This window comes from Staurois parvus, unplaced genomic scaffold, assembly GCF_062004578.1.
Source record: "Staurois parvus isolate SC_StPar_1 unplaced genomic scaffold, SC_StPar_1.0 ptg000018l, whole genome shotgun sequence".
Lineage (NCBI taxonomy): Eukaryota > Metazoa > Chordata > Amphibia > Anura > Ranidae > Staurois > Staurois parvus.
In genome coordinates this window covers 25,748,435-25,771,460 of record NW_028317814.1, presented here as the reverse complement: position 1 = coordinate 25,771,460, position 23,026 = coordinate 25,748,435, and the positions used below count along the sequence as shown (strand labels likewise).

General features: G+C 43.9%; 1 protein-coding gene across 6 annotated transcripts in view; it reads left to right on the top strand.

The window, feature by feature from the left end:
• The window catches only part of LOC149473219 (testis-expressed protein 47-like), a 35,305-nt gene that overhangs the window by 3,555 nt on the left and 8,724 nt on the right, over positions 1-23,026 (top strand). For 3 of the 6 annotated variants that reach the window (XM_089683465.1, XM_089683474.1, XM_089683457.1), the window contains exons 2-5: positions 10,576-10,738; positions 14,750-14,816; positions 18,020-18,123; positions 21,942-22,006. In XM_089683465.1, coding sequence (XP_089539591.1) covers positions 10,655-10,738; positions 14,750-14,816; positions 18,020-18,123; positions 21,942-22,006 — 320 coding nt within the window. In that variant the 5' untranslated portion in view covers positions 10,576-10,654. The remainder of the gene's footprint in view (positions 1-10,575; positions 10,739-14,749; positions 14,817-18,019; positions 18,124-21,941; positions 22,007-23,026) is intronic. The other 3 variants (XM_089683482.1, XM_089683486.1, XM_089683490.1) reach the window with 1 other exon arrangement.

Genomic DNA, 23,026 nt, shown 5'->3' with positions numbered 1-23,026 from the left:
TGGAGAGATGAATTGGGCCTTAAAGTGTATGTCCAGCTCTGCAGCAGTCACTTGGACAGAAATGAAAATACTTTTCTTTAGTAGATTAGGGGAAGGGGATTTCTGTCTGTGCCCTTGTTGCAGATTTTCCATTACTTCCTATCTGGTGAAACCATCAGCAGGACAGGAAGTGAGGGGAAATCTCTAACGGAGTCTCAGATAGTGATAAAACCTGACAGGGGTTCTAATCCTCCCTCGCTCTATCTGAGCATTTTAAATCAGAGAACAGATCTGACCACTTACCTTTCCGAAACTTCCCTCTCTGAGGAAGCGATGAAATTTGAAGCTATCCAATGTCATTGGAGTGATCTCTCTAGTACTGGGGGGCGTCTCAATCTCAGTGTCATTTTTTTGGTGGAGTCTCAATGTGAATGTCACAATCGGGTAAAGTCTCAATGTGAGCGTCACAATCGGGTAGAGGCTCAGTGTGAACGTCACAATCGGGTAGAGTCTCAATGTGAACTTCACAATCGGTTAGAATCTCAATGTGAATGTCACAATCGGGTAGAGGCTCAGTGTGAATGTCACAATCGGGTAGAGGCTCAGTGTGAACGTCACAATCGGTTAGAATCTCAATGTGAATGTCACAGTCGGGTAGAGGCTCAGTGTGAACGTCACATTCGGGTAAATTCTCAATGTGGACGTCACATTGTGATGGAATTTCAATGTGAACGTCACATTCGGTCTTGCTCAGTTGAGCAAGCCTGCCTGATGAGCTGGGTCTGCGGTAAATACCGCTCACATCTGCAATAAAAAAGAGAAATTGGATTAGTACCTTCACCTACATTTGTTCCATTTTTCTTTGTACAACATCAATTTATAGAGAGAACAGTTGAAAACTCTAGTGCCAGGGATAAGAAATAAACCCGACATGACAGGGACACAGGGGAGGCTATTGTTGGCCTTCATATAAATATGCTGGTTGCCTGGCACTTATCCCGACGCACCGGCTGTGATACTTTCTTAAAATCAGTGAGTCAAGAAGCCAGCAACCAATATTTTCAGCAATGTGACGATGACGTTTTAAAGTTACATGAGTGGGCCAGTCTCAAAGGAAGTTGTGAAGCTGCGCCAGGAAGGAATGGTGTCACCTCCCTGGCTGTGCATTGTGGAAGGGGTTTGTAAAACATCAGGCTAATACAAATTACAAATATATTTTAGAAGAAAAGCAATGATTTTGTTAACTGGCAGTGTTGCTCACAAAGTGTGTCATTTATCAGCCCTGAGATCAGACAGGACACAGGTCACCCACTATGGCGGGTCATACACCAGCCTGACACTCTGCTGATATGTTTGCTTTGGCAGGGAGAAAAAACAAGTAACTAATGTAGTAGCGATATTTCTGCAAGGTTTTCCTTTGTTATTTCTTTATAGGTATTCACAGTGTTCTTTCACTTGTTATATATTAGTGTATGGGGGGTTTCTTTCAGTTGCATGTTGTATGTTTCTGCATCAAGGAGAGCAGAGCGCTGCTAACATTTCTAAACCTTCTTAAAATGAAAAGGTGTCTATGAGAGATCAGTCTGCAGGATTGTATCTTGTAAGATTTACAATCTGCTTTTTATATATTAAAAATCCACAGATTCCTGTTTCCAAGCCAAAACACAGCAATTTTAATGTGGACCAGGCTTGTCTTGTTTCCACACACTATGGGATTTACTCCTTCCGCTGCATTATACAGTGCATGTTTATCCAAGACCACGTGTGCTCTAGGCGTCCTTCATCCCACCCCTGCCAGTCACTTTCCCTTGTACATGGACGTATTTATACATATGTGCATAGAGTAATGTGACCCATTATACATGGGAACTAACTATCAAATATTAAGTGTTTCAGGTACCATGTATCTATCAATATCATAGTTGCCAACATTTCAAAAAAATTTCCAGGAACACCTTTTTTTCCTGTCAATTGTAGGTGGAGAATATACTTTATTTGGGGGCGGGACATTCTTTTAAAATAGGTGTGGCTTCACAAGAGGCATATTGTTAACCTAATGTCATACTTTAGTTGAACATACATAGGAGAGCTGTAGCTCAGAGTTCAAGATATACCAAATTAAACAAAAACAGCAAAATATTGGTAGTAACAGACAACATGTAAACACGTAAACACTGATCCCGAAGGTTTTAAAGGGGGCTGCAGATATTTACTATGAAAGCAATCATTCTGCACATATGTGTGAAAGACCTCCTGCGCTCCTAAGTCCCTATATACTAATCAAGGAGGTAAAGCTGCCAACATCCAGTCATATACCTATTGACAAATGTGAAAAATAAAAAGAAAATGATGTGGCGCTAATACCATATGAACCCCACCAAAAATGACATGATTAAAACAATATATAAAATAATTACAAGGTGTATAAAAGTGAAATAGTGCACATATATGTGAATACAAATAAATCAATGTGCAAGAATACACAACATACATAAAACGTGATGCACAAAAGTGTCTAAATCACTCACACAATAATACATGCGACAGGTGCCAACCAACAGGTCCAAATAGAGACCACATAAATCACAGTAGTGCCCCAAATGATCCTATCGGATCTGATAGTGATATACAAACAACATACAAGAAGTCCAAAATGGCCATGCGGCAAAGAATTTGGACCTTTAGACAGTTTCAGAAAATAACAGCAGCTGTGAATTGAAATGGAGATGAAATGAGTGACCACTTACTGCTTTATTGCCTAGAGAGGAGATCTGCTACCTTATGAGCCTATACTTGAGGGGAGATGAGTGTGGAGAGCTGTGGAGGAGTCCCGAGCACTAAGGATCCAGGTGTAGTGATCCTAAAAGCGTTTTGGCCCTGTGTGGGTCAAAAGAGGGAAGTGAGTGGGCATTTCAGCCATTTTGGATATCTTCGCACACCTGTCATCACATTTGGATTAATATCTTACGAGGACTATACTGCTTATTGCAATTAGGTGTTTTTTTTTCACCTCACGGGACTTTTTGTATAAAATTATTTAATTTGTTATACGTTTACTATTTATGTATGCACGGTTGGTTGTAATATTTTTCAGTGACACCGTGGTTGTTGTTTATGTTTTTTGTGCCTGGAGCACTCTTGTCTTCCGTTGGGAGGTTGTAGCACAATTTTGTGTTTTAGTCCTATTTTGGACTTCTTGTATGTTGTTTGTATATCACTATCAGATCTGATAGGATCATTTGGGGCACTACTGTGATTTATGTGGTCCCAATTTGGACCTGTTGGTTGGCACCTGTCGCACGTGTTATTGTGTGAGTGATTTAGACACTTTTGTGCATCACATTTTATGTATGTTGTGTATTCTTGCACATTGATTTATTTGTATTCACATATGTGCACTATTTCACTCTTATACACCTTGTAATTATTTACTTATATATTGTTTTAATCATGTCATTTTTGGTGGGGTTCATATGGTTTAGCACCACATAATTTTTTTATTTTTCACGTTAATCATTCTGCACACTACAGAAATAGTAGAAGAACATTACATAGGAAAAAAAATGAGGTGATGACGTTGTCTCATACAACATATGGCTCTGAGGAAGAGCCTAGTCCTCGAAACGCGTCAGCCTGTTGGATGTCCAGAGTTCCTATTACGGACAGAGATGTAGTGCGAATAGGACAGAGCTGTTCCTTCATGATGTGCCTTTGACCGTATTGACAATTTGTGAGTACAATACCTACTTTTAACATTTAATAAACATATTTTTAAGGTAATGCACTAGGCCGGTGCGCCCTCTGTTGGTTTTTCTCTATTCAGTATATTCGGACTCCCACTGTCTTTTGAGGGCAGCAAAGCGTGAATATCCCAAGAATTTCGCTATGTGATCCTAACGACATTGAGTCCATCCCTAAGCGCAGGAGTATCTGGGATTTCCGTTTCTATACAACATAAAATCTCTGCTGTATCAGTGCTTGTTCAGGTCTAGATAGTAGTGAGAAGTATACGGTGGCAGTGGTGTACCTAGCATAGCTAACACCTGGGGTGGATTTTTTTTTTTAACACATCCCCCATGCTCCTCTACACGTCACAGTAGTATTCTCAAAATTACATGGGTTCTAATAATGGGCAGGACAAAACTAGAGGCAAAGATGATTTCCTTTAGCTGAACTAGCAAAAGTGTGCCCATTGTAGAACCGGCAACATTGGGGATATTCGTTATGATGCTGAAGAACTGTTTTAGTGGGTAAGAAGTGTAGGGGTGGAGTGTGGAGATCATGACCGTGGGCAGTATGTACAGGTGGGGAGTGTAGAGAATATGAAGGAGAGGGTATGATGGAGGGCAGTATGTGCAGGAGGGTAGGATGGTGGCCATCATGAACAGAAGAGGGGCGTGGAACGTATGAAGGCATGTGCAGAAAAGAGTGCTGAGAATATGGCGGTGGGTATGATGTGCTGGAGAGGAATGTATAACGGCAGGCAATATGTACAGGAGAGGAGTGAGGATGATGTAACAGTGGCCGGTATATGCAGGAGAGGAGTGAGGATGATGTAACAGTGGCCGGTATATGCAGGAGAGGAGTGAGAATGATGTAACAGTGGTCAGTATATGCAGGAGAGGAGTAAAGATGATGTAACAGTGGCCGGTATATGCAGGAGAGGAGTGAGGATGATGTAACAGTGGCCAGTATATGCAGGAGAGGAGTGAGGATGATGTAACAGTGGTCAGTATATGCAGGAGAGGAGTGAGGATGATGTAACAGTGGTCAGTATATGCAGGAGAGATGTGAGGTTGATGTAACAGTGGTCAGTATATGCAGGAGAGGAGTGAGAATGATGTAACAGTGGTCAGTATATACAGGAGAGGAGTAAAGATGATGTAACAGTGGCCGGTATATGCAGGAGAGGAGTGAGGATGATGTAACAGTGGCCAGTATATGCAGGAGAGGAGTGAGGATGATGTAACAGTGGTCGGTATATACAGGAGAGGAGTGAGGATGGTGTAACAGTGGTCGGTATATACAGGAGAGGAGTGAGGATGATGTAACAGTGGTCAGTATATACAGGAGAGGAGTAAAGATGATGTAACAGTGGCCGGTATATGCAGGAGAGGAGTGAGGATGATGTAACAGTGGCCAGTATATGCAGGAGAGGAGTGAGGATGATGTAACAGTGGTCAGTATATGCAGGAGAGGAGTGAGGATGATGTAACAGTGGTCAGTATATGCAGGAGAGGAGTGAGGATGATGTAACAGTGGTCGGTATATGCAGGAGAGATGTGAGGTTGATGTAACAGTGGTCAGTATATGCAGGAGAGGAGTGAGGATGATGTAACAGTGGTCAGTATATGCAGGAGAGGAGTGAGGATGATGTAACAGTGGTCAGTATATGCAGGAGAGGAGTGAGGATGATGTAACAGTGGTCAGTATATACAGGAGAGGAGTGAGGATGGTGTAACAGTGGTCGGTATATACAGGAGAGGAGTGAGGATGATGTAACAGTGGTCGGTATATACAGGAGAGGAGTGAGGATGATGTAACAGTGGTCGGTATATACAGGAGAGGAGTGAGGATGGTGTAACAGTGGGCAGTATATGCAGGAGAGGAGTGAGGATGATGTAACAGTGGTCGGTATATACAGGAGAGGAGTGAGGATGGTGTAACAGTGGGCAGTATATGCAGGAGAGATGTGAGGTTGATGTAACAGTGGTCAGTATATGCAGGAGAGGAGTGAGGATGATGTAACAGTGGTCAGTATATGCAGGAGAGGAGTGAGGATGATGTAACAGTGGTCAGTATATGCAGGAGAGGAGTGAGGATGATGTAACAGTGGTCAGTATATACAGGAGAGGAGTGAGGATGGTGTAACAGTGGTCGGTATATACAGGAGAGGAGTGAGGATGATGTAACAGTGGTCGGTATATACAGGAGAGGAGTGAGGATGGTGTAACAGTGGTCGGTATATACAGGAGAGGAGTGAGGATGGTGTAACAGTGGGCAGTATATGCAGGAGAGGAGTGAGGATGATGTAACAGTGGTCGGTATATGCAGGAGAGATGTGAGGTTGATGTAACAGTGGCCGGTATATGCAGGAGAGGAGTGAGGATGATGTAACAGTGGTCAGTATATGCAGGAGAGGAGTGAGGATGATGTAACAGTGGTCAGTATATGCAGGAGAGGAGTGAGGATGATGTAACAGTGGTCAGTATATACAGGAGAGGAGTGAGGATGGTGTAACAGTGGTCGGTATATACAGGAGAGGAGTGAGGATGATGTAACAGTGGTCGGTATATACAGGAGAGGAGTGAGGATGGTGTAACAGTGGTCGGTATATACAGGAGAGGAGTGAGGATGGTGTAACAGTGGGCAGTATATGCAGGAGAGGAGTGAGGATGATGTAACAGTGGTCGGTATATGCAGGAGAGATGTGAGGTTGATGTAACAGTGGCCGGTATATGCAGGAGAGGAGTGAGGATGATGTAACAGTGGCCGGTATATGCAGGAGAGGAGTGAGGATGGTGTAACAGTGGCTGGTATATGCAGGAGAGACGTGAGGTTGATGTAACAGTGGCCGGTATATGCAGGAGAGGAGTGAGGATGATGTAACAGTGGCCGGTATATGCAGGAGAGATGTGAGGTTGATGTAACAGTGGCCGGTATATGCAGGAGAGGAGTGAGGATGATGTAACAGTGGTCAGTATATGCAGGAGAGGAGTGAGGATGATGTAACAGTGGCCGGTATATGCAGGAGAGGAATGCAGAGTGTATGATGGCGGGTAGTATGGGCAGGAAAGGAGTGTGGAGAATATGACAGCAGACAGTACATGCAGGAGAGCAGCATGCAAGGTTGGCAGTATATGCCGGGAGAGGAGTGCAGATGGCAGGAAGGTGGGCAATGTGTTGGGGAGAAGAGTGCAGAGAGTATGCATAATCAGATTGTATTGTGTGGCCAGCTGTAGGTTTTATTACTGTCGGCAAGCATGTTTGTCAGGTGGGGTGGGGGGGGGGGGGGGTGAAGCCGGCTGGGAAGGATAGCTGTTATCTGGGAAGGAGGAATACGGAAGGATGACTTTCAGTGGTGGTGTCTGTGGGGTGACCAAGGAGGGATGTTGGGGAGGTGGAGGGTGAAAAGTGACTATGGAATAATGTCTGGCAACTGGAGGGTAGGAAGTAGTTAGGAGTGATGCCTGTCAGCAGAGGGTATGGAGAGGCCTGTGGTATGTATGTTGGGGAGTGGGAATTGGCTGAGGAATGATTTCAGTCATCTGTGGGTTGGTCAGTGATATAGGTTGGGGGGGGGGGGGGGGGGTGTAACATGGGAAGTTTAGTTCTGGGGAGTGGTGAAATGGATGTTAGGGTTTAGGTCTCTTTCACATTTTCAGTAATGTTTTCCACCTTTGGAAAAGTGATCTGTGGTGGTTTTCTTTTCAGAGGGAGGTATAGCAGAAGCTGACAGATGTAATGATTGTTTTGTTTTTCTTGAGCAATGATCTTCCTCCCCTCCCTCCTCTTGCAAACTGTGGAATTTGTAGTTGTAACTTTTAGCAAACTTCACACGAGCCTCTTATCTTAACTAAAACACAGTAAACGCAGCATCCAGACCTGGTCAGAACTGTAAACAGCTAATTTGTCTTCTTAGGATGTCTGTTTCCAGGAACCATGAAAAACTCTTCCCTCTGAGCTGTCGTAAAACAATAAAATGTCTATTCTACAACCTAACAATTCCATGTACAATACATAGAATTCAACAGGAAACATTAATATTTGGTATATATTTGAATGGGGAATATCATACCAAATCAATCAAGGTCATACATGACTACCCTAACACATTCGAAAGGAGAGAAAGCCTCCCTCCTGGGTGACAAAGGAACACTGTGTTTGGTATCCCTGGATACGAAATATAATTCTGAATAATATTCTGCCATTTTCTAGAATACCACCTGCACATATTGGAAGTTATTAATATTAGTGTCAAACTGTATTTGGGAATTAGTCATAAATGTGGGGGCCTCCCAGCACCCATCCCTTAAACAGGACTATTGGTCAGAGGGTCTCTGTCCACACCCCCTTGATATCACAGAAAAGGGACTGACAGGACCTGGTAAGCAAGCTCTCGTTTAAAATCAACCAAGAAACATCTTAATGGACTTGAGAGCCACAGCAACATTTTTTTTGCTTGGACAATTGGACTCTGGTAAAACCAAGGAATTTGCAAGTATCCTCCATTTTCACCTCCTTTTCTTTCTCTGTTGCTTTATTGTTCTGTATGTCTTTGTAACATCCTTTTCTGTAAATATTTTATTTTACACCATTTGACCTTTTCATTAACCGCTTCCCGACCGTCCTATAGCAGAAATACTGCTGCAGGGCGGCACGGGTGCGCAAAATCACACACACACACACACATATATATATGTGATTTTGCACTCCCGGGTAGGGGGCGCACACGCACCCTTCCCTGCGCCTGCTGTCAATCACTGGGTCCCAGTTTTGTTTACAAACAGTTATCCTCCCTGTCAGCTTGTGCACACTGCATTGGATGGCTGTGCACAGCACAGTCATGCAAAGCAGTGTGTTTACAGTGAAGCACATGGACACAGACACAAGTAAAACAGCACACAGTTAACCCTTTGATCGCCCCTCACTGATGTGCGCTAATGAGGCTGCAGTGATGGGCACTGATAGGTGGCACTGATGGGTACTGATGAGGAGGCACTGGTAGGTAGCACTGATGGGCATTGACAGGCATCACTGAGGGGCACTGAAAGGCAGCATTCATATATGGAACTTATAGGCGGCACTTATAGGTGGCACTGATAGGCGGCACTGACTGGCACTGATAGGCGGCACTGATTGGTGGCACAGACGGACACTGATAGGTGACACTAAAAGGCAGCTCAGATGGGCATTGACAGGTGGCACTGTTGGGGCTACACTGATCATCAGGGCACATGTCCCCTCTGAAGAATGCCGATTACCGGCTCTCCTCTCCTCTCGAGCTGTCAGGAGCTCGTGAGGAGAGAAATGCCGATAACTGGCATTTCCTTATTTACATGCGATCAGCTGTGATTGGACACAGCTGATCACATGACTGAGCCAACATCTTCGGCTCTTTCTGTTGATCGGTGATCCTCTGTGTCTGAGGGACACAGCGCACCACCGATCGCCGCACACGCGCAGTTAGAGTGGGAGGACGTCTCTCCTGCTCATCCCACCGCATCCATTGCCTGTGTGCACTCCCTGGGAGCACGCGGCACCGCGATCGGTACCCACTGTGTCCTTTGGACACAGCAGAACACAGATCACTGTATGGGACCTCTGTGTGAGGCCCTGATCATGTGATCACTGATTGACCAATCAGTGATCACATGAATAGGTGTAAGCAAGATGTCACTTCTGACATCATTGCTTACTACGTGTGAAATCTATGAATGATCACAGAGATCACATGGTGCAAGACCATTCACAACAGCCTTGTACCATGTGACAGGCTGTGACCAATCACAGCTCTCAGTGTTTCTCAATGGCTGCAAGAATGCAGCCAGAAAGAAGGAGAAATGATTGCTTTTACAGCCTTTATGGGTGTAAAAGCAATCGGTGTAAAAAAAAAATCTTCATCACCCCCCACAAGTAGTACAGTGTCACCATGGTGACACTGTACTGCTAGGGTGACAGTATGTTAAAAGAAAAAATAAACAAAAATGTAAAAAAATAAAATAAAATGTAAACATTTTTTTAAAAAATTATAATTTTTGGTTATAAACTAATTTGGGTTATTTTTTTATTAAAGAGATACCTGGATACATTTTGGCCACAATTTATGAAGAAAGATTATTTATTTGCAAAATGTTATAAGAAAAACACTTTTTTTTTTAAATTTTGGGACGTTTTCATTTATATAGCAAAAAAATAAAAAAAATCCCAGTGGTAAATAAATACCACCAAAATTAAGTTTTATCTGTCTCAAAAAAATGCTAAAAAATTCAGATGGGTACAGTGTTGCATAACCGCGCAATTATCATTCAAAGTGCGACACCACTGAAAGCTGAAAATTGGCCTGGGCAGGAAGGGGGTAAAAGTGTCCGGACTCGAAGTGGTTAATTATTATATATTTTGTTTTACAAAAATTCTTTTTATATGATTATTTAATATTTTTGTATTATTTACTATATATTATTTTGAGTGTTTGTTTATTTGTGCTGTTTTAATGTTTTTGTTTGTTATTTTATTAGTGTTGACACTAAGGAGCAGCAGCATTTATTTGGGAATTATTTCACCATATATTTTTTGGCGCTGGTGATTTTTTTTGTATTTGATAAATATCAATATTAAACACCTGCATCCACATGCAGGTAAACACAGCCCTCCACTTTAGTACGCCCCATGTGAACGAGGCCTAAAGGTGGGAACACCAGAGCAGTCGTCTCTTGTTAATGATCCTTAAACCTATGGCAGGATGTCATGCACATTAATTAATTTTTAATGCTCATTTTTAATTTATTCCCCCCTTGTCACTTATTCATCAATATCCTCCTGTTAATCTAACCGTCCCTCCCATTCTCTTCCTGAATGTTTACCTGTCTCCCTTAGTTGCTAGGATACAGCCACTCCAGCTTCCCAGGTGAGACCAGGCACTGCCTCGGGTACCCGGAGTATCTCCGCATCCAGCATGGCTTCTCATAAGAGATGCTCATCTACCCCGGAATTCCCCTATATCTCAGCGCTGACAGCTCTTCTGGAGACACAGCATATGGTCTGTAGAAATGTCATTGCCAATTTTTCTCCACTCTTATGCAGGCCATAGACGGGTCGAAAACTGGCCGTTTTTTTAACAAAAAAACAAAAAATCGGTCGTTCAATAGGCCAACGTTACCACCAACGGTAAAAAAAATCGGCCGATTTTCTTCCCGTCTACGTCCGGCATTTAATTACTTCTGTCCCTGCAGAGAGCCCCGCTATTATATTTGACATTAAAACGTATTGCGGTTGCAACAATGTATCTATTTGTATCCATTTCGGATACAGATGTTTTTATTTGTATACAAATGGATACATTGTTGCAACCACAATACTTTTTCATGTCAAATATAATAGCGGACTGGAATTCTTCTTCTCCTTTTTCTTCTTTTTCTTCTTCTTCATCTTCTTCTTCTTATTCTTTTTCTTCTTCTTCATCTTTTTTTTTCTTCTTCTTTTTCTTCTTCTTTTTCTTCTTCTTCTTCTGCTTCTTCTTTATCTTCTTATTATTATTCTTTTTCTTCTTATTATTATTCTTTTTCTTCTTCTTTTTCTTCTTCTTCTTTTTCTTCCTATTATTCTTTTTCTTTTACTTCTTCTTTTTCTGCTTCTTTTTTTTTCTTCTTCTTTATCTTCTTCTTATTATTATTCTTTTTCTTCTTCTTCCTCTTCTTCCTCCTCTTCCTCTTCTTCCTTTTCATCTTCTTCATCTTCTTCCTCTTCATCCTCTTCCTCTTCTTCCTCTTCATCTTCTTCATCTTCTTCCTCTTATTATTATTATTATTATTATTATTTTTCTTATTATTATTCTTTTTCTTCTTTTTTTACTTCTTTTTCATCTTCTTCTTTTTCTTGCAGGTCACGGCTCATGCGCAGATTTTTTATCGGTAAAAATATCGGCCGATTTGCCCATCATTGCCGCGAAAATCGGCCGATCGGCAAAATTAGCCGATTTTTTTCCAACTTCACCGATCAAAAAAATCTGACAAAATCCAGAAAAACGGCCGACCAATTAACCCATTAACGGTGCGAAAATCGGCCGATTTTTTTTTTTTTGTTTCGGCCAATTTTCGACCCATCTATGGCCTGCATTAGGCTGCATTCACACTTGAGCGTTTTGTAGCTCTAAGCTCCAAAAATGCTCGAATTTTAAAAATCAATTGTTCTCTATGGTGCCTGTTCACGCAATCAGGTGTGAACAGGCACCATAGAGGACAATTGACTGTTTAAGTCTGAGCTTGGAGCTTCGAGCTACAAAAACACTCAAACTTGAATGCAGCCTGACATGTATGGCATAGGTTTACCTAAAACCACAGGACTTCTGGACTGAAAGTCTAACTGGTTGTGTTGCCCATAATGACTAGTCATCAGTTCCTTCCTTTCAGGGGAGGCTGACCGTCTCTGCAAAGTTGTGCAACGGCCCCATGCTGATGTGCCACGTCCAGGGGCGGACTGACCATTCAGGCACTCGGGCACTGCCCGAGGGCCTGGGGTCAGTAGGGGGCCCCATGAGATGCCCCTGGTACCTTTCATTGGCTTTTTTGGGTGTGGTTTGAGTGTGGGCGAGGACACAGGGGCCCCATGATCCCCTATTGCCCGGGGGCCCCATGAGTTGTCAGTCCACCCCTGGACACGTCATTATATTGTCGCTGCACAGCCCAAAAGCGACAGCTGGTGACATAAAAAAAAAGATGGTGGTGCAGGACTGGGTGTGCTACGGCAAAGCGGCAGATCCCAGGAGAACATCGCTGGATCTGATCTCCAGGCATGTATTTTTTTTTTTTTCACACAACCCAGCTATACAGGTAAGTGGGGAGGGAGAAAATAAATTATTAGGGGAGTTAAAGCAGAACTAAGCCCTCCTATATGTTGCAGCCAAGGAACCTGCCATCTTTGCTGCTGTTTAACCCCTTGCCCTCCAGAGGATTTACCCCGCTTCCTGGCCAGGCCATTTTTTGCATTACAGCGCTGCGTAAATTTAACTGACAATTGCGCGGTCATGCAACACTGCACCCAAATGAAATTTATGTCCCTTTTTTCCCACAATTGGAGCTTTCTTTCCGTGGTATTTGATCGCCTGTGCAGTTTTTATTTTTTGCGCTATAAAGAAAAAAACATTTTGCTATTAAAAATGTCCAGTAAAAAAAATTAAAAATAAAATTTCATCATAAATTTAGGCCAAAATGTATTCTGCTACATGTCTTTGCAAAAACAAAATCCCAATACGTGTAAATTAATTGGTTTACATGAAAGTTATAGCGTTTACAAATGGCGATATATATATATATATATATATATATATATATATATACTAGTAATGGCAGCGATCAGTGACTTATAGTGGGACTACAGCGGGCATTCTGACACTGGGGGGGGGGGGGGAACTGACTAACTGCCACTGACATCCCCAGTGACACTAATACAGTGATCAGAGCTAATAAAAAGTACTAATGGCACTGGGCAGGAAGGGGTTAACATCTGGGGTGATCAAAGGGTTAACTGTGCGCTGTTTTACTGTGTGCTGTATGTGTGTTTCACTGTGTCAGCACATTGCTTTGTATGGCTCTGCATAGCAGAGCCATACAAAGCAGTTTGCAGGAGCTGACAGGGGAGAGATCTATATTGTTCACATACAGGTCTCTCCCCCGTCAGTGATACTCGGCGATCACCGGGTGCCAGGGGAAATCACCAGCCAGGACCCGATGATCGACAGCTGAGGCCCCCTACCCAGAAATGCAAAATCACGTATATATACACGCAATTTTGCGCAGCCCTGCCGCCCTGTAGCAGTATTTTTGCTATAGGACGGCGGGAGAACAGTTAATATACAGTTACCATGGTGCTGCACATGTGATCTGTTTTGAAGCCAGCCATATGTTGGTTTGACTACATTGACTATGCCTGCCGAAAGCAGCAGGGGGTATAGCTCATGCTGCAGTCACCAAAGAAACCAATGTGGCAGCAGCATGTGTACACACCCAGCCTCCACAGGAGGTAGCAGTTGGTGGCAGCAATAGCGTGGCTCAATTGCAGGGTTTTACCGCCCTCCAGCCAGTGGTATGAAAAAGCACTAAAGCAAAACTTTTTTTCAGTTTGGATAGAATAAGGGAGGGTTATATTCCCTGTTTGTTTTTTGTGATCTGTGTCCCATTGGGGAGATTTCCCTTCACTTCCTGTCTCATAGCCAGTGCAGGAAGTGAAAGGAATTCCCTCCAAAGTGAAGGAATCCCTGACTGTCACCAAAACTAGTGTCACCACTGGAGGATTTCTACTCTATCCCTGTTCTGGTGACAACCCAAAATCTGGAATTTACTTTTACCCTCCATTTTAACAGTAAATAGGTTAAACAGAGGGTGAAATTCCCTAATGGGGACACAGACAGGAATGAAAACCTGAAAGGTCTTCTAATCCCTCTCCACTCTATTAAAAAAAAAAAGTTGTGTCTTTAGTTACATTGTAACATTGTGATGATGACAAGACTTCTGATGTTATGTCCACAGCTATATGTAATTATGACACTTTCATTTTGAAGGCTGAAGTGTATTCCTCTTATATTATGTCTTCTTTGGTTCATCCTCTTGCCTTATGAAATTATTAAATAAAACCTTTCTGTTTTCACTACGTTTTTAAACCCAGTGACATCATCACTATGTTTCTACGTTTCTATATGCAATGTAGGCAGATCATGGCTGGTGGGAGATGCTGTTAGGGTACTGTATATAGCTTCCTGAAAACAGGAGGGTGTGGTAACGCCCACATGTGATGCTGAGCCTCTGGGTTTGAGAGGCCTGAATCCAATGGATGAAAGTGGTGGGCCAAGGACAGCCAGGCTGGGGAGGAAAGGGCTAGATGATGCTGGATGTCCTCAGCCAGAAAACAAGGCAGGCTCCGTCTGACTTGCTGCAGTTAGTAAATTTTAGAAAAGAAAGGCTTGTACAGTATAGGAGTAAACTACATGATACGTCCTCTGGTGAATCTGGCATGTAATGAACATTGCTGTAACTGGTGTTGGTTGTCATTCTTGCAGAAATCCATCAATCACAGACTTCTTTATGCAGCGAAGATCTCTCCAGAGAGTTACAAGGATTTTACAGGTAATCAGACAGCATGAGGCATAGGGCAATACCTATCTGATGTTACCCTATTTACTCTGGTCTCCCTGCAGCAGTCTAATCATGGATCCATAGATCAGAACGTACGCAACCAATCCAATATCAGAGATATCCATCCATACTTACCATACATTACCTGCAAACACAAGAAGTGAATTGTAAGAAAAGCTGTAGGGGCAGGATTGCATAATGCCATGGCAAATGGTGGGTGTGTCCTTCTAATATGACAGTTCATCTGTTTGGCCCTTCTGTATTTGTCATGGTATCAGACTACAACCCTGGCCTCACCAACTTCCCTTACATTTACCTCTACCACTGCCCTTCCCCTCCAGCCATGGTTGTGGACCACCAGTTAGCTTGGCTCCTGTGAATACACAGCTTACATCCTATACAATTGATGGGATGCCTTATCTCTTTTACACACAGTGCTTCATCCCTCTCAATTACAGACAGTGCCTCATCCTTCTCTCTTACACACAGTGCCTCATCCTTCTCTCTTACATACAGTGCCTCATCCTTCTCTCTTACACACAGTGCCTCATCCCTCTCAATTACACACAGTGCCTCATCCTTCTCTCTTACACACAGTGCCTCATCCTTCTCTCTTACACACAGTGCCTCATCCTTCTCTATTACACACAGTGCCTCATCCCTCTCAATTACAGACAGTGCCTCATCCCTCTCTCTTACACACAGTGCCTCATCCCTCTCAATTACACACAGTGCCTCATCCTTCTCTCTTATACACAGTGCTTCATCCTTCTCTCTTACACACAGTGCCTCATCCCTCTCAATTACACACAGTGCCTCATCCCTCTCTCTTACACACAGTGCCTCATCCTTCTCTCTTGCACACAGTGCCTCACCCTTCTTTCTTGCACACAGTGCCTCATCCCTCTCTCTTGCACACAGTGCCTCATCCCTCTCTCTTATGCACAATACCTTATCCCTCTTTATTACATGATGTTTCTTGAATACTCGTTCCTCTCCATTACATGCAGTACTGTAATAGAGATGCTGGGTGCAATTACTAAAAACAAGTCATATACATGCACACAATCAACATGCAGTCGTGCAAGTACTTTTAATCAGCATTTAAACCATTACATGTTCTATGCATCGTGAAAGACCAACTACCCAATGAATACCTGCCCTGGCACATCATAGCATTCACCCGGCACTCCAAGAAATAACAGAATCCAACTGCAATATTCTTCCACTGTCAAAACCTCCACTTTTATTATCACACGACACACAGGAGGATATATTTTATAGTCATTACAATCTGCATAATAACACACACCAATAATACTGTGAGCATTACAGCATGAAATAAACACATCATTTGACAGCGTCACAGCGTAGAATTAGTACATTATCGAAGCAATGAGAGAAGCTGTGAGGAACAAATCCCATCGGAACCCAACTGCCTAGGGGATCACGGAGAAGCCATAGGTGGGACCAGTCGATGAGCCCATATAGCCTTGGTAAAAATCCCAGCTTCAGAGTGTCCTTTGGCCACTAGGGGAGCTTCTACTGGTCTTGCCTGGACCTCCGCCTTATAAACCCTTTTTCTGGAAGCGGTCCAATAGTGGGCGGCGCCATCCACCACAGGTGGGGCTTGCAGAAGGGTTCCGTGAGGATAATAGTCATGTTCAACCACCATATTCGTTATCTGAAAAGTCACACTTTTGCTTCTTATCTACCCCAAAACCTCTATTCATCTCCTCCAGACTTAAGGATTTCTAACTTAGATGTCCTAAACAGGTTTTTATCTTCTAATGTGAGGTTACTAGATGTCATAAACACGGTTTATTCCATAAACAAGGTTTTATCTTGCTCTCAGCAGAAAATCTTGTGACTTTGTTCCTTTGGCTAAAGAAATTACATCAGTCACTTCTCATGCCCCTGGCATTTGCGCAACAATGCTTTATTGTAAAAATTACCCAAGAAACAAAGGGTCCAAGGCCAACACATTTCATAGGGATTACAAGTACCTTAGCACTTTTTGTTACATGAAACCTCTCAGCTTCTTTATTACATGCAGTAGCTCACACCTCTCTATTACAAACAGTGCCTCATCCACTCCTATTCCTTCATCTATTTCTATGAGAAATAGTGCCTCATCCATCTCTAACCTGCAGTGGCTAATCCCTCTTTATTACATGCAGTAGCTCACACCTCTCTATTACAAACAGTACCTCATCCATCTCTATTCCTTCATAGATTTCTATGAGAAATAGTGCCTCATCCATCTCTAACCTGCAGTGGCTGATCCCTCTTTATTACATGCAGTAGCTCACACCTCTCTATTACAAACAGTACCTCATCCATCTCTATTCCTTCATAGATTTCTATGAGAAATAGTGCCTCATCCATCTCTAACCTGCAGTGGCTAATCCCTCTTTATTACATGCAGTAGTTCACACCTCTCTATTACAAACAGTGCCTCTTCCATCTCTATTCCTTCATAGATTTCTATGTGAAATAGTGCCTCATCCATCTCTAACCTGCAGTGGCTGATCCCTCTTTATTACATGCAGTAGCTCACACCTCTCTATTACAAACAGTGCCTCATCCATCTCTATTCCTTCATAGATTTCTATGTGAAATAGTGCCTCATCCATCTCTAACCTGCAGTGGCTGATCCCTCTTTATTACATGCAGTAGCTCACACCTCTCTATTACAAACAGTGCCTCATCCATCTCTATTCCTTCATAGATTTCTATGAGAAATAGTGCCTCATCCATCTCTAACCTGCAGTGGCTAATCCCTCTTTATTACATGCAGTAGTTCACACCTCTCTATTACAAACAGTGCCTCATCCATCTCTATTCCTTCATAGATTTCTATGAGAAATAGTGCCTCATCCATCTCTAACCTGCAGTGGCTAATCCTTCTTTATTACATGCAGTAATGTATGCTTCCTATTTCATGCCTCTTATAGATTTCTATTGTAAGCTGCATCTCATCCCTCTCTATTACACCTATTGCTCCATGCCTCCATATTTCATAGAAACACCTACAAATGTTATGGTTATGTATGTGAACTCAATATTGTGATGAGAAATCATTTGTGGGATAAAATTAAGAATGCAAATTTGGAAGTCAGTGTTCTTATAGCATTGGTGGTATGGGGGCGTCTATTCAATTTCACAAGGACATTTATTCTTGTCACAAACAGATCATTGTGAGAAGCTTTTCAAAAAACTGCTAAAATCCAACCTAGGAGAATCAATCTCAGGCCTACTGCTGGTCTATCCCACCTGTGTCATCCACATCATTGAGGTAATTATTCAGCTTTGGTGAGGTTCAGGTCAGTCCACCTCTTTTTTCTATGTGTCTGATAACTTTAAGGATAAGTTCACCTCTCATAACATGTTACACCTATATTCAGGGTGTAACATGTTAGGAATGGACCAGCCTCCACTCCCCCACTTTGACAGCTAGCAGGGGATCTTCTGCTAGATGTCAAAATTTAAAAAACATTTGGTCTAGCAGGGCTCTGCCTGCCCGCCCGGCCACATCACTCATTAACAGTCGTCTGTAAATGAGAAAACTACAAGTCCCAAAAGCCTTAGCGGCTGTCGGCTTGTAGTTTTCAATGAACTACCATGGCACTGTGAGCGCTGTCCTAGTTCATTGATTCTTCCTGTCAGTATATCTGCTTGTCTGTACATATTCTACGGACAAGCAGATAAACTGACAGGTCTGCAGGAGACCTGCATCGCACAATCAGTGCTTTGATTATCAATGTAAATGTCCCTTGTTACTGGAAAGCTAATTATCAGCTTTCCTTTCTTCGGATAGTGACAGTGCTGAAGAAAGGAAGTGCCGATCACAGCTGATCACATAGTAAAGACCTGTACACCCTGGACCTTGTTTTCTCTCATCTATGCACCCCCCACAACCTCATAAACACCCCTTTACCTGTCTCTGACCACAACCTCAATACGTTCTCCGTCTCCCCGTTCTCAAACACCTCCCCCCCAAACGTCAAACCATCACCAGCCGTAACCTCCGCAACCTGAACCCTGCCCCTCTCCACTCTGCGGCTGACCGACTTTACGACAGTATCTTTCCACTGTCCTGCCCTGACCTGGCCACTACTGCTTATAACAACTCGCTGTCAGCCGCTCTAGACTCCTTAGCACCCCTAACCACACAAAGCATTAGACCCCCGACCGCTTCAACCCTGGCAGAATGACCACACCAAAAATCTTAAACGACGCAGTCGTGCGCTGGAGTGATTATGGCGCAAAACCAGATCCCAACAAGCGTTCACCCTATACAAATCTGCCTTCCTCACCTACACCTCCTCCCTCCACACTGCCAAATAAGCCTACTTTGTAACCCTCATCAATACCCTCTCCTCCAGTCCTCGCCGGCTCTTCTCTACTTTTAACTCCCTACTCTCTCCCCTCCCACCTCCACCCAGTACCTCACTCACCGCCCACGAGATTGCCAACCACTTCCATAACAAGATCGACGCAATCCGTAAGGACATCGCCATTGCTCAGACTTTCACCCCACCTAGCCTCCCTCCCATGATAACCCCCTCAACACTCCCCTTCTCTGACCTCGCAACTGCCCAGACCCCCACCCCACCTAACATCCCGCACACTAAAACCCCCCCCAGCACTCCACTCTTTTGACTTTGCTACCACTTAAGAGGTCACTAAGGTCTTCTCCAAAGGCTGCCTCACCACCTGCCCCCTTGACCCTGTCCCCACACAACTCCTACAGTCACCCTCCTCCTCCATCCTGCGCTACCTCACTCACATCTTCAATCTCTCCCTCACTACTGGTACATTCCCCTCCCCCCTAAAGCACGCGCACATCACTCCCATACTCAAAAAACCCTCCCTGGACCCCACCGACCTGAACAACCTTAGACCCATCTCTCTGCTGCCATTTACATCCAAACTCCTTGAGCGCTTAGTCTACAACCGCCTAAGCTCCCACCTCAACGACAACAACCTCCTTGATCCCCTACAGTCTGGCTTCCGTCCCCTACACGCCACTGAAACCGCTCTACTCAAACTTACCAATGATCTGCTAACCGCCAAAGCTAATGGCTACTACTCAGTGCTCCTACTCCTCGACCTCTCCGTGGCCTTCGACACAGTTGACCACCCCCTCCTCCTTAAAAAACTATACTCTCTTGGCCTCAAAGACTCCGTTCTCTCCTGGCTCTCCTCTTATCTATCCCAGCGCTCCTTCAGTGTTACCTATAATGCTACCACCTCCCCCTCTCTCCCCCTCTCTGTTGGGGTCCCCCAAGGCTCTGTCCTCGGGCCCCTTCTCTTCTCCATCTACACCTCCTCCCTTGGCCAGCTGATACACTCCCACGGCTTCAACTACCACCTCTACGCCGATGACACGCAAATCTACCTCTCTACCCCTCACCTCACCCCTTCAGTCTCCACCCGAATCACTAGCCTTCTGAACGACATATCGGATTGGATGTCACTCCACTTCCTCAAATTAAACCTTTCCAAAACCGAGCTCCTAGTTTTCCCCCCAGCCCGCGCCCCCCCCCCCCCCAACCTCTGCATCACGACCAATAACGTCACCATCAGTCCCACCCCGCAAGCCAAAGTTCTAGGTGTCACTATAGACTCCAATCTGTCTTTCCAGCCCCATGGCCAATACGTTCGTTCCTAACCCTGAACACTGCTAAACAACTCATTCTCTCCCTTATTATCTCACGACTCGACTACTGCAACTCCCTCCTCACCGGCCTACCTCATCACAGACTATCCCCGCTTCAGTCTATCCTGAACTCTGCCGCCAGACTCATCCACCTTACCAACCGCTCCATATCCGCCACCCCCCTCTGTCATTTCCTCCACTGGCTTCCGATTGGCCAACGCATAAAATTCAAACTACTAACATTGACATACAAAGCTCTTCATAGTACTGCCCCAAACTACCTCACCGACCTGATATCCAAATACCACCCAACACGTTCTCTTTGCTCCTCACAAGACCTCCTACTCTCTAGTTCCCTGATCTCCTCCTCCCATGCCTGACTCCAGGACTTCTCAAGGTCTTTCCCCATCCTCTGGAACTCACTACCCCAATCCATCAGACTGTCACCTACCCTCCTCACCTTTAGGCACACCCTGAAAACCCATCTCTTCAGGGAAGCCTACCCCGCCCTCATCTAACTACCAATCTCCTCCACTCCCCCTACCACTCTATCCCCCACAGCCATTTCCTCCTGTACCACTATCCCCTCCCTCCTAGATTGTAAGCTCAAAGGAGCAGGGCCCTCGAACCCCTCGTGTATTGTAACTGTATTGTCTCATGTATTGTCTCCCACTATAATGTACAGCGCTGAGCAAACTTTTTGGCGCTATATAAATACTGTATAATAATAATAATAAAGAGGCAACGTCATTGGCTGTTTACCCTGATCAGTGATGCTCTGTGTCCGAGGGACACAGCTCACCACCGATCGCTGTGTTGCGTGCCAAGAATGGGAGGATGCCCTATGACGTCCTTCCAGAACGAGAGGGAATCAGTTAACCTCTTCACGTCGGAAGTACACAAATATGCGGGCTCTCGGCGGCTGGGCCTTGATGTCATGTGGTCATATATTTCTATACAATTTGTAAACAAACGTGCTGAGAACCCGCGCTCAAAGCACGTGTCAGCATCCCACAGAAAGGTCCCGATCTTTCCTTGCGATCGGGACCATTCCGATCATGTGAATGCCATGACAGCCAATCACGGCGGTCGCATGACCCTAAACCCCGTCCTGCCTCCCGGCGTGAAGCCCCTTAAAGGGCCAGGAGGCGCGGGCGTGAAGGGGTTAAGCAAGAAACATTTGTCTCTATACCTATACTTTATACCAGTTAGATTCTCATGTTTCTATGATGTTCTGAAAGGGAAAAGCAGATTGATTTCTTTTGACAAGATGGTTTTTTTCTTGACAAATGTATGAATTAGGTCCACTGGGCCTTCAAGATGAAGCGTATTGTCTAATCAGAAGTCAGTTTTAATTTTCTAACATTGGAAAATTTACACTTGATGCTAAAAGCATCTCTGGTTATGTTCCCTCTTGCGATCTTTCATAACTTAGGTATATTTCTCTACAGTCTAGCAGTGAAATCTTGTACGGAATTATTCAAGATTTAGCCCACATTCAGAAGGATGGTGTGAAGTAAGTATGCTTTATTCAGATTTTTCCAACATGATTCAGGACATTCTGTAATATAACTGTTTTAAGTGTTGAATAAGAAATAATTGTTAAACTTTTGCTCCAGCAAATATTTAAAGTGACTCTACACTGCACCTGAGCACCACAAATCAAAAACACTATTTAATTAATTTTTAATATACAAAGCAAGCTCACCCATCTATCCACATCTGCATGCTTTATTTTGCAGAGTAATCGCTTTGAAAAGTATCCTCTAGCATTTCTGGCCTTGGCGATTTTAAAGTGGTTCTATAGGTTCAAGGTTTTTTATCTTCATGCATTCTATGCATATCATGAGAGCCTCCGTTCCCCAGGGACTCCTTATCCTGATTAGCTGAGGCAGCAGTGGGAGCCATTGGCTCCTGCTGATTTCAGTCACAGCCAGTGAGCCAATCAAGAGAAGGAGGGAGCATGGCCGAGCCACGGCTCTGTGTGTGAATGGACATGCAGAGCTGCGGCTCAGGAGCACATCTGCTTGGGTTCCCCTGTAGCAGGCTGCTTGCTGTGTGATTGGCTGTCACCGTAACCACAGTATCAGGAGCCAGTCCCGCCAGCTATTGATGATTAACAGGCTCCAAGAGCTGTCTTTCATAACTCAGTCTCTGTATCGGGAGCGCGCAGTAAGTGCACCTTCAACACACAAACATCAGCTGCTCAGCTACACATATGTTGGGTGTGTGGGCCCCCACCCTTTTGCTGCTACACATATGTTAGGTGATCATAAAGGGGTTAAAATATATACATTTGTGGATAAAATATATCAAGGTATAAACCTAAGTTCACACTATAAATCGTCTATGAATCGTACAGGAATGCAATTCACCTGCGATTCAGTGCAGTGCAACTTGAGCGTATTCATTCTGAATGGGCACAAATTGCACCGCATCACACCAAAGTAGTACATGTACTATATAAAAAAGGGTGCAGCGCTAGTAAAATCAATAAATAAAATCACATATATATAAAATCACATATATATAAATG